This window comes from Gopherus flavomarginatus, chromosome 19, assembly GCF_025201925.1.
Source record: "Gopherus flavomarginatus isolate rGopFla2 chromosome 19, rGopFla2.mat.asm, whole genome shotgun sequence".
Classification (NCBI taxonomy): Eukaryota; Metazoa; Chordata; order Testudines; family Testudinidae; genus Gopherus; species Gopherus flavomarginatus.
The window spans coordinates 5,754,705-5,766,412 of NC_066635.1; the positions used below are offsets into that span (position 1 = coordinate 5,754,705).

Here is an 11,708-nt window from a genome sequence, read left to right on the forward strand (position 1 = left end):
CAAACCTGACTGTCTGGGTAGTTAGTTGCATGAACCCGGCCCATCCTCTGCAAATCACTGTTCCAGAGCCTTCAGGGGTTAGTCCAGGTGCTGGTCTTCACTGAGTAAAGCCTGAATTCAATGTTCCCATGCTGTGAGGAGAGCCACTCCGCTCTTCAGGGGTAATCAATTCTGCAGCAACTCAGCTGCGGCCCCCACCTGCTGGCTAAGTGGAAGAAGAAAGGCAGCTGCTCCAGCGCGAGATCGCAGCATGAGAAGTCAGACCCCATCCCTGCTCTCTGCTGTATGGATTGAAGCTCAGATGCTCCTTTTTAGACCCCCCTGCTCCAGCACTGACTTAATCGCTTCCATTCTTTAAACAAAACCTTTGTGTGGCGCTCTGGAGTTTAGTGTTCGTGAACGTGGGCGACGGAAGGCACTGGCTGGTCAGGTAACACTCCCTACATGGATGGTGTATTGTCCTGCTACCACGCCATCTCTTGTCATATCATGAGCTTTCTGGGCCAGTGCCCGCTGCCTGCCTGCCTGCCTTCAGGTTTATTTGCCACTGGTTCCAAAGGGCACACTGGGTCTTCCCAGCTGCTTGCAGCCAAGTTTGTGTTTTCCTCTCCATCTTCCTGGTTGCTGTGGAAAGTACAAGCTACTGGCCAGGGTTCGACACAGCCCAGCCTATTCGTTCCCTACACATGCACCCATCCTCACCTATAGGATGAACTGGCACAAGGGAGCTGTTGAATTATGAGGTTGGAAAAAGACGCTATTGAGTTTTCCTTCTGCTCTCTCTAGTGGGCCAGTTGAAAATGCCATGCTCTAATCAGCTGAGTGCCTTCAGCTCACCTGTGTGGTAAACACTTGTAACAGTTTTGGAGCAAAGGAGGGAGCTGGGTTTTCAAAACAGGCATCAGAAGGCTCCCCCAGCATGTATTGCTTGAGGAGTGTCTATCTCCCTTTTGCTCAGGAAGGCAATTCTGTGGCAATTCAGGCCACATCCTTGTTCGTCCCTTTTCTGAATTTCCTGAGCCTGTGAATAATTGTGCCCTCAGCTAATATGCAGCAGAGGGACCATGTGGTCTAGCGATTGGAGCAAAAGGACTGGCAGCCTGGCGCAGCTTGAGTTCCAGTCCCACTTTGTGCCAACATCTTCAAGCCAACTGTGAGTTGGTTAGAACACAAGAACCACCTGGTGAACTAGTAGATAGAACATCAGCTGAACTTACCACCGTAAGCCAGGAAATTACCCCAGGAGCCCACAGCCAGGAGTGGCTGGGACCTCAAGGGATGTTTGTGGTTATCTCAAGAATACCCTGACTATCAAAAGCTGGGAGCGGACGAGATGGGTGGATCACTCCAAAATTACCCTGTTCTGTACATTGCCCCCGAAGCTCCAGTACTAGCCACTGTTGGAGAGACGATGCTGGGCAGGAATGGAGCATGGTCTTGACCCAGTATGGCCACTCTTCCGTTATTGTGTACTGAACTTGCTTTCCTAGGTCAGCAGGTTGTGTGGTTTTAGGAATGAGACTTACAGGGGCACTGCTCATATCTTGGCCTCTGTGGCCCAGAGTTTCTTCCCTCTGGCCTCAGAAAGACCATAGCCAGCCCCTCCCTTCAATTGGGTTTTGGCTTCCACAGGCCATCAGTGTGGGCCATTGATTTGGATGCTGTATATTATGGATCCCTGCTGCTGCTGCTGTTTCTCTGTAAGGTGCCTGAGAAATAGGTGTCATGGTTACAGCCGTATATTTATGTGCAGGTAAAATCATACTTCTCTCCCGAGTGCTACGGTCACAAATTGTATAAAAACCTCATCCCGGCCGCACTGCTGGGAGGCAGACAGGAAAGGCGTTTTCTCTCGCCCGCTAAGTCACTGAAAAGGGTTTGGATTCAGGGTGCAGAGAATTGTGTTAATGACTGAGAAGCCAAAGTTGAGATTTAGGCAGTGATCTCAGTTGTTCTTACCTAGCGGCATCCTCTGGCTCGGAAGTGCAGGGCACAATGTCCAAAATCAGCCTGTCCAAGTTCTGGGCCTTTTTTTAGGAATCTGCAGCACACGGAAAGGACCCGGGCCTTGCCTAGAGTAATGTGATCGTGGAGGTGGGAGTGTGACCCCTGAGAGAGACCCAAATCCACAGGGAGGTCTCCAGGGAGATGGAGCACGTATGACCAAATCTGCTCTTGCCTCATTCTCCAATGTGCACCTTCCCCCGTAGACTCACTGTCTCGTGCAGCTGCCAGTTCTTCGTCTGTGCACTCGTGCTCTTCGTACACTGCTTAGCACGATGGGCCCGTGGTCTGTGACTAGGGCTCCTAGGTTCTAGGATAACACAGACGACATTTGGGGGTGTAGTTCTGTGTGTCTGATGTGCACACTTGATTTAATAGAGGTGTTTTTCTATTTGAAGACACTGTTTCCAGTAAGCTGCAGAACAACAATGTTTACACCATTGCCAAGAGGAATGTGGAAGGCCAGGACATGCTCTACCAGTCTCTGAAGCTCACCAACGGCATCTGGATCTTGGCTGAGCTACGTATCCAGCCTGGGAATCCAAATTACACAGTAAGACCCTTCGGCTTTCAGCGGGGCTGGTGCGGGGGGGAAAGGGGGGAAGAGGAGAGGCCACACATCCTTTCCTAAGCTATCTCAAATCTGAGCCTGCTTCTTCCCAGATGCTCATTTGGGGCAGGGCCTGTTAATTTCAATGCCAAAGAAAATCCCTGCTGAGTTGGGGGGAGTTGGGAAACCACTGACATAGCTATGTTAGTGACCCGCTAAGCTAACTTAATGCTGACAAAGCAGCAGGCATTTATTGGCCGAGATCGTTACCACTCGAATTAGCCAAGAGAAATCAACACAAAAGCATTGCCAGAATTCTCCCCAACCTCCGCCTTTCCACCTCCCCCTCTAGTAAACAGACTAGATTTATGCCATGCTGAGCTGTTGAAGCAGAGACCAGCTGTCCAGATTTCGGAGATTTCCTTGGCCTGTCGTCTGTGGCAGCCACTCAGAGGCAAGAACGCTGCTTGTCCCACATGCCGCATGTAGCTACTTCCTTTAACTGTCCTGCCTCCCTACTGCTTATTGTTTTAGATTCTCCTCGCTGATGGAGTCTCTCTCCTGGTTTGAGAAACTCAAGGCACACCCCGGGGGGCCCTTTGTGTGGAAAGAAAATTAAAATCTTTTAAAATATACTACTGAGAAGGGAGCTTGGCTTTGCGTTAAGCTCCCTCGTTCTACAGTAGGCTCTGATTTGCGAGCTGATCTGCTGTTGGGAATTGACAGCTTGGTGGTTAGCATTGCCCTTAAGGGAAAGCACCTCTCAAGGTTATTGACCTACGCCCACCGAATACCACTGGCATTATCTTGGTTTAGTGTGGTATGAATTCCAATCCTGGGGGATAGGACTGTCAGGAGTGTACAGGTCCCGCATTGAACATTGGTGCAAGTCTATTAATCAGACTGCTAAGGAGTAAGCATTCATAAGGGTGGGGTCCCATTTATCTTCTGTTGCTCATTTCCACAATTCTGTCACAAAATCTTCTAGCTTTTCCTACATGAGTGGGAGTGTGCCTTTGCAGAACTCAGTGCCTTGGTGGTAAATAGCTTTGGGGGACAGCAACTGGGACTAAATATTTGAAGTTGTTCGTAAATTTTAAAAAAACAAAACGTGGTATCCTGGAAAACACAATGGTAACCTGTGCTAACACGGTATGGCTCTTTGTCACCCCCTTGAGGTTTGAGTCTGTTGCTGCAGCAGAGTTAAGGCACATGGTCTTTTAGCTTTAACTAAATAGAGGCTCATGCATTGAGATCCACAGGGCTCTGGGTTCGGTCTTCAGTCAACCCAGCTCAAGGCGCACAATCGTTAGGGCAGAAGAACTTGAACGGTGGGGGTGGAAAAATGTTACCTGTCCTTGCCTACCTATGTTAGGCCGAACTGACTCTCTATTAGACATCTATGTGCAGCACCGCTGGTGCGTGTGGCACCTTGCAGGGCAGGTGATGCATCATGGCAGCCTCGCTGTGTATTAGACTGGGAGGAGTCTGGATCCAGTGCAGTGAAATGGATCCTGAGGGATTAACAAACGAGCTAGTAGAGATGGGCTGTGTGTTATCTGCTGCTTTCTTACACTAACCTCAGCTTCACGTCTCTCCTAGCTGTCCCTGAAGTGCCGGGCTCCTGAAGTGTCTCAGTACATCTACCAGGTCTATGACAGCATTTTGAAAAACTAACAGCATGGGTCCATGTCTCACTCCGCAGAGGGAGGAAGGGAGACTCCGGATAGTCCCGTTATCGGTGCAGGCAAAGAACTCTAACTGGAAGCAACTGTATTCATGTGTAGGATTTCAGACAGATGCACCAAAAAACCAAGGTAGCGATTAGTATCCACATGCTAATAATAATATAGGGAACAACTGTTTGATATTTTTAGCGTCCATGGAAACTTTGTAACCACTGCTTCAACCACTCCCGTGTCCCCCCAGTGCCACTGTTCTGTCGTTCTTTCTTGTGGGCTTTTCCATCTCGTGCCAATGTTTAGCGTTTTCTAAACCGCGTTAGGCATAGTTGATATTTTGTAATATATGGCTCGTTTCAAACCCGAAAAAGACAAGTCTCTTGTTCATTAAAACAAGGCAAAGGCATCATAGAAACACAAACTGCACTTTATTATTTTATATTTTTTATACGTTTGGGGTTTTTTTTTGTATTGTAACCAGATGAAAAAAAGGGGAAAAAAACCAGATCTGGAGTAGTGAAAACATCCAAGGGAATGCAGGTGAGCTAGGACTAGCATAGACTTGAGGAGCCAGTGATGTGTGGAGAGAACCAGTTCGGACCCAAGATGCATCTGCTTGGGTTGGATGGGGCTTTGGGTCGTACTTGTGCTGTGGGCCTCGATGCGCATCCCAAAAATCCGTGCCCCAGCTATCTTGCCTGGTTGCTGTCCTGGGGTTTGGAAGTGGGTCTTCGTTGCATGGGGAAGCAGGAGCTTGGCAGGGTCTGGTTTGATAATGGGGCAGCAGATGGCAAAACGAGGAAGGGAACAGCAGGTCTGACTCCTGGGATACAAGGCTCTTGGCAGAGCATGGGGTGCAGGCATTACCTTTTTTATCTCTTTCCCGCTCATACTGTGTCTTCCTGCAGCAGCTTGTCTGCCTTCCTCCCGCTGGATCAGCTTCAGCTAGCTGAGTTGGGTTCTGCCTGGCTCTGACTGCTGTCCAGGCTGAAGGGCCTGTGCGGTAATTCTGAATCTGCCTACAGTTCTCCGGGAGCATCCTCGAGCACTTGCCTGCTGAGGTGTGAGTGCAAAAGCTGGAGGACACTGCAGCATCTGGTTATGCGCTTTGGGTTAAATTCGCTGGAGGAGTCCAATCCCCTCCTCGCCCCCCTTACACCTGCGGTCACTGGCACTGCTGGGCAAGTTGCCCCTGGCTTTGGAAAGCCTTTTCGTCCAGAGTCCTGGAAAGCTTGCCATCAAAAGTTGCTGAGGAAGAAGCACCCTTTATACAGGGGTGCAAAAGAGAGTTGCCGAGAAGCTAACTGGGAGTCGCAGCTCACCTCCCCCCCACTTGTGACACCCAAAATATTTAGTGATGGGGGAGAGTCTTGAGTGCAATCTCCTGCCCCGTAAACCCTCAGCTCCAGACGACCCTGTGGCTGCAGGGGCCAGTGGTTGCTGTACATGAGGTGATCTCACAGGCTCGTTCCCTCCATCTCCAGTCACCAGAGCTGGACTTTCTCTGCGAAAGGCAATAGACAGAGGGTCATTTGGGTTCCTAGTGTCTGAACCTCACTGGCTTGGGGACACAGGCTCCCTTACTCCTCTCTGCTGCAGCTCCTGCTCAAGCAGCAGGCTCCCAGGGTGGAGGGCGGCTGTTTGGGCTTCCTGCCAGCCAGGGAGTTTCTCTGTCACAGGCATGGTACTGGAACAGACACCATGAACGGTGAAACAAAAGCAGGGATAGCAGCTGGCTTGGATCTATCCCTCTGTCCATCTACATAGCTGGATGTGTCAACCCAGCCCCAGAACAGCTTCTGCAGTCCCCACTGCTCTCAGCTGATGCTTGTCACAGCATTTCCCCCAGAAGTGAAGCGACCCCCTTCATGGGACCACATACAACCCTCAGCCTGTGCTCTTGAACCCCAAGACGGGGCGGGGATCACCTGTGTGATGCATGTGAATCTGGGGATAGAGAACGGGACTGTAATGGTGGACCTGGAGAATAAGGGGAAAGGGAAGGGGCTAGCGAGGGTAGGCCTGGTCGCGGGCAGGATGAAATGTGGTTCTGTGGCAGGGAGACTCGGCTTGAAGCCAGTTCTCACCCAGGGAAGCGAGTGAAGATTAGGAGCAACTGCATCCTTTGCTGTATGAGCTGGGCTGCATCCTCGGTGCAGAGATCGTTCGGCAGCATGAATCCTGGCTGGGCAGAAGGCGGGACAGGGTTATAGAAACCGGGCACGTGAGCATGCACCAGCTTGGCTGTTGGTTAGTTGTCTAAAGCCCTGAGGATAGCTGGGCTGCGAGCAGTAATTGATAAAGTGCCAGGTGCATGAAGGCGGGTGCCTCTCTTTAGCCACCCCTCGAAGCCAAGCTAGGAAGCAGCACCTGGCCTCTCGTAAGTTTCCACCTTGGGGTTCAGCTGTGTGCATGGGAGGAGGTGGACAGAGCAAGCCCGAGTCCTGCTGAGGTGTGAGGGGTCAGCAAGGGAAATCCCTGTTCTCTCTGCCAAGGGACAGCAGATTCTGCCCAGCGCCCCATATTCCCCTGGCTGTGGTGCTGGCTAATAGAGATTGCTGCTCAGTGAGCCTGCACCAGATTAGGTCACTGACCTGGGAGAAGTGGTGGAGGATCCCTGGGAATAGTGACACGAGTCTTGCTCAGTTAAACCCTCTGTAAAGCCTGAACACGGGAAAGCATTAAACAAAACCCTGAGCAAATCCCTTGCCTGCCCGGAACTCCTTTCCCCCGCGGTGTCTGTGCGTCTCTTCTGGCCCTGTGCTGTGTGTGTGTGTCTGCATGCCGTGAAGCGTGGGCTGTGGGAAGGGGAGCCGGAGGGCAGGCAAGGAGCATTGCTCAGTCTTGATGCCATTCCATTGTATCGCATATCCACTCTGATGTGTTCACTTTTTGGTAAAGCTTTACCTTCTGTCCTTGTCAATAAACTTGTCATTTACACGAACGCCCAGCTGTGGTGTGCCTCTGTTTGGGAAGAGGGGCTGGCAGGGCACAGCTGGTTGGGGTCTGGAGGATGCAGCAGGAGCAGCTGCTAACTCTCCTGAGAAGCACTGGCATCCTTGCCAGGTGACCTATGGACCAGAGACCCCCGTTTCTGACCATCTCTGACCTTGAACATGCTCAGACTGCCCCACGCTGGTCAGAAGCAGAGCAGGTGCCGTGTGACTAGAGATTTATTTATGATAATTTCTCCTGTCACCCAAAATAAAACCCTGCTCTATTCCCTGGCTGCTAATGTTCCGTAACACCCGTACCAGCAAACATACATTTCCCTCCTCCTTCACTTCTATGCTTGGCATTATTTATTGTGTGCATTACAATAGTACCCGGAGGCTGCTGCCACCATCAGAGCCCCCTTATGCCAAGTCTTCACACATACGATCAGAGTGTCTTTACCCTCAAGAGCTTTCAGTCTAAATATACTGGGCAAATGAAGGGCAGGAGGGAAACTGAGGCACAGAGTGGGGAGGTGATGTCTGAGATCAGTGGGAGAGCTGAGAACAGAACTGACTCCCACTCTGTTGTCCTGGAGCTACTAGATGGTGATGTTCTACTCAACTTTATCATTTGCTAGTTAAATTACAATGCGCTAGTGATTTTGTTGTGCAGCTTTGAGGCTCCCACCCACCTTCAGCTCCAGGTGCTCTGCACTTAAATCACTGACTCAGAACCTGGGCAGGGTGGCGAGGTTAAAATAAAGAACATCAGGCACGTGGCTGGATCAAGCAGGAGGAGATGGGTGGGCTTTCCCCTCGTCCTTTGGGAGTCTCAGCAGATCAAAGCATCAGTTCAGAAGGAGGCGCTGACCATGAATGGATCCAATCCTGTACTTGGGAAGTTACTGCGCTGAGCCCACAGCATCCCAGCATTGCCAGCTCTGGTGCTGGTTAGTGTTTTTCTTAAAAGCCCCAGTTTCTGGAGTCATGTGAGAATCTCAGCTTTCATTGAACGTAAGAGCAAGTTCCTCGCCCACATGGGAAAAAGCCTCTTGAACAGGATGTCCCCTGAAGGAGCCCAAACTAGGAAACGAAAGAGAAATGCTCCCCAACTATTGTTAAAAGTTGGGGAGTTTAAGCCTTGGCTTTTTGCAGGCCTGACTCTGAATCTTTGAAGCCTGGGGTTTGTCAGCGAGCAGCCCCTGTATCATGCCCCCATGCTGAGTCAGCCCCGGCCTGGGAGAGGAGGACAGAGCTCAAAAGCGAAGCAGCCAGCGTGTTGTGGGTGGAAGGTGGCTGTAAAAGGAAGACGTGGGCCCAATACCAGACCAGTGCCGTGGGAGGTGGGGAGACCTAGGTACCCGAGATTAGCCACAGCAGCCTGAGCCCTGTAATATGAAACCCTGCCGAGTAAGGGTACGTCTACCCTGCAAGAGAAGACCTGTGGTAGTGAGCCTTAGATCCAGGCAGATGATTCACGTTCGTGCTACGGGGCTAAATATAGCTATGTAGATGTTGGAGCTCGGGGTGGAGCCCGGGTTCTGAAATCTGGGACGGGGGAGGGTTTCTGAGCCTGCACCCCTGCAACAACATGGTTATTTTTAACCCTGTAGCGTGAGCCTGTGTCAACTGACCCAGAGCCATGCCTAATGAACCCCCTTCCATTCACTCCCTTCTGTAGCAGCTGCTCCATTGAAATCTGCCTTCAGTCTTGCTTTCCACCATGTCAAAGCATATTCAAGCACTTTATCACCTTCTGCTAGTGAGCTGGTGTTACCAATGCTTTCTGAGTGGGAGGGCCTCACTCCGTAGCCATAGTAAGAGAGAACCAAGCCCCAAAGAGATTAAGTGATTTGCCCAGGGTTACACAAGGGAGTCTGTAGCAGAGCTGGGAAGTGAACCAACCTCTCCTGAATCCTGCTGTCTCCTTACCATGTTCCTCATTACACACAGCTGACGCATGGGCTCATGAGTTCCCCTGTCACCAGCTCTTCCTCACTCCGTGGCACCAAGCAGTTTTCAAAATAAACCGTGCAGACATTTGGCTAAGTTTCTTACAGTAACTACATGTCCAAATGAAGCTTAATGGCCCAATTTCTCTGTGTCGCACGGCTGATGAAATACATGAAGGCTGGGAATGACTCTTCCCCCATCAGGAAATTGTGCCTCAAGAGAGTCTCTTCCTGATGTTCTGGGCTGCTCAATCAGTGTTTTATTACTAGGTGCACCTCATGGTGTGATTGGGCCCTGATTGGTCAGGCCTGTGGTTAGCTTTATTTGTGTGTAACTTAGGCCAAATCATTCTTAGCTGAGCCAACCCTTCTAGGATCCCTGAGGAGGTAGACTTCCTCCACTCTAGCTAATCCTTGCTGGTTGCCTCCCTTTACCATGCACTGGGGAGAGGGGAAGAAGTGGCATAGTAGGCAGGAGCCATCAGTCCCCATATGCACTATTGGGGATAGCTCAGTAGGTTGAGCATTGGCCTGCTAAACCTGGGGTTTTGAGTTCAATCCTTGTGGAGGCCATTTAGGGATCTGGGGCAAAAATCTGTCAGGGGGTTGGACTAGATACCTCCTGAGATTCTATTTATTCAGAGACCCAACGGCTAATTTGGGGTGGTTTCACCTTGATTCCTACCTTTGAACTTCTCTTCCCGTTGCTAAGCTGCTGCTCTGAGAGGCCAGGGGATAGCGGAGGCAGTTAAGAGTCATAAATGATGTGGGAAAAGCTGCTTTCAGGTGTCACTTTCAAGCTCTCTCTTTCATAAGCACAGGGGCCCAGATCCTCAAAGGTATTTAGGCCTCTAACTCCCACTGAGAATCTGGGCCCAGGCATGTTGTCTAGTGGTGAGTCATTCCTGGCTAGGCCATTGACTCGCCATCCGGCCTAATCTCACTTAGCATCTGTCCCTCAGCATGCTCCATCTCTAAATACTAATGCTTTGCCTTTTTCTCGTAACAACATAAGACTGGCCCTATTGGGACAGACCAAGGGTCCATCTAGCCCAGTGCCCTGTCTTCCGACAGTGGCCAATACCAGGTGCCCCAGAGGGAATGAACAGAACAGGTGACCATCAAGCGATCCATCCCCTGTCGCCCATTCTCAGCTTCATGCCCCCCAAACTAACATCTCTGGGGAAGGACTGGGAAAAAATCAGTTGTTTTAAAAAAAAATGGAATAACTTGGGGGAAAATAACAAATTTTCCATGAAAATTTTCATATTCAATAAAAAGGCATTTTTGTGGCAAAAGCATTTGAAATGAAAACATTTGACCCATTCTTGTTATTAGATGTTTGTTGCAATTATAAAATTAAATGGGATTCTGTCTGTGTATTTGTCCAGGATATAATTGACACAAGACTTCAGTAGCCCCAGCCTCCGTGATTGTGGTACTGGTCCCATTTTACAGAGATGGAAATGGAGTTAGAGAGATTAAGTGACTTTGCTGAGGTCGTAGGTTCAGTGGCACAGGGCTTCTGGCTCCACCCCCTACTCTAACCATTCGGCCAGGCTCTCTAATGGATATAAGACAAGGTTTGGGGTAGCAAGAGTTAGTTGGGAGTATTGGGAGGTCTTTGGCTGAAAGAACTCAACACTATGGGACCAACCCTAGTCCCATTGCTCCACGCAGCAGGGAGATCATGGCAGCAGTACCTAGAGCTAACAGTCCCTGCAACCTTGCTGCTGCCCTGCTGTGTCAGCAGGTGCGAGCTGTCTGCCTTTCTGGATCTCGCCTGCTCTTTGTTGGCCAGGGTGGTGAGCTGGGAGCCCCCTGTGTTCTCCTGACAGACTGTTCCTGGAGCCCTACCCCTGGGAGAGAGTCATCAGGCAAGGAGGGCGGCTGCTTGTATTTCGCACCCATGACAATGGAAGAGAGCAGGGAGGTGAGCTGAAATGCGTTACCTGGAAACCAGTCAGGATGAGCCACTTTGCCTCAGAGCTCACAAACCCAGTCCTTCCCCATCCATGGCTCTGCTGGACTCCTGCCACTTCCATGTCCATATTCCAGCACCCTGGGCTTGGCCGATAGGGGACAGGAGCCAGCCTACCAGTTAATCCATATAGCCCCTGCTCTCAAGCAGAGCTGCCCTGTGCATTCCTTCCACCCTCAATCCAGCCATGCGGATGTTAACAGCGAGGCATATTTAGCACATCTCAGTGGGGCAACCCAGCTGCAAAGGGGCTCTAAAGGGAGTCAGCATAACGTGATCAAAGATTTGCCTCATCTACTGAGCTAGCAACGCTCTTCTGCTCCAAATCCCTCCAAGGGAAAGAGCAGCTGGCTCGCCTGCCGCTTCCACATTTTCCCTCTCGACGACACGGGGAAGGGGCAGCAGGTTCTGATCCGGGTGCATGGGTCTGGGACAGCGCGGGGGCTGGCCAGCTGCAGCAAGACTCATTTCCTCACCGTTGACTGATCAAACCACTATCCCCTTCAAGATCAAATCCTGTCAGACCAACCTAACAGCTTCCTTTGACAGGGTAATAAGCCTAGTGGAGAAGGAGGAAGCAGTAGACGTGCTATATCTTGACTT

The 11,708-nt window shown here is 50.7% G+C and overlaps 1 protein-coding gene across 3 annotated transcripts in view; it reads left to right on the forward strand.

The window, feature by feature from the left end:
- AP2B1 (adaptor related protein complex 2 subunit beta 1) overlaps positions 1-7,180 on the forward strand; it is a 98,036-nt gene extending 90,856 nt beyond the window's left edge. For all 3 annotated transcript variants that reach the window (XM_050928918.1, XM_050928920.1, XM_050928921.1), the window contains 2 exons: positions 2,403-2,557; positions 4,157-7,180. In XM_050928918.1, coding sequence (XP_050784875.1) covers positions 2,403-2,557; positions 4,157-4,231 — 230 coding nt within the window. In that variant the 3' untranslated portion in view covers positions 4,232-7,180. The remainder of the gene's footprint in view (positions 1-2,402; positions 2,558-4,156) is intronic.
- Positions 7,181-11,708: the final 4,528 nt, after the last annotated feature.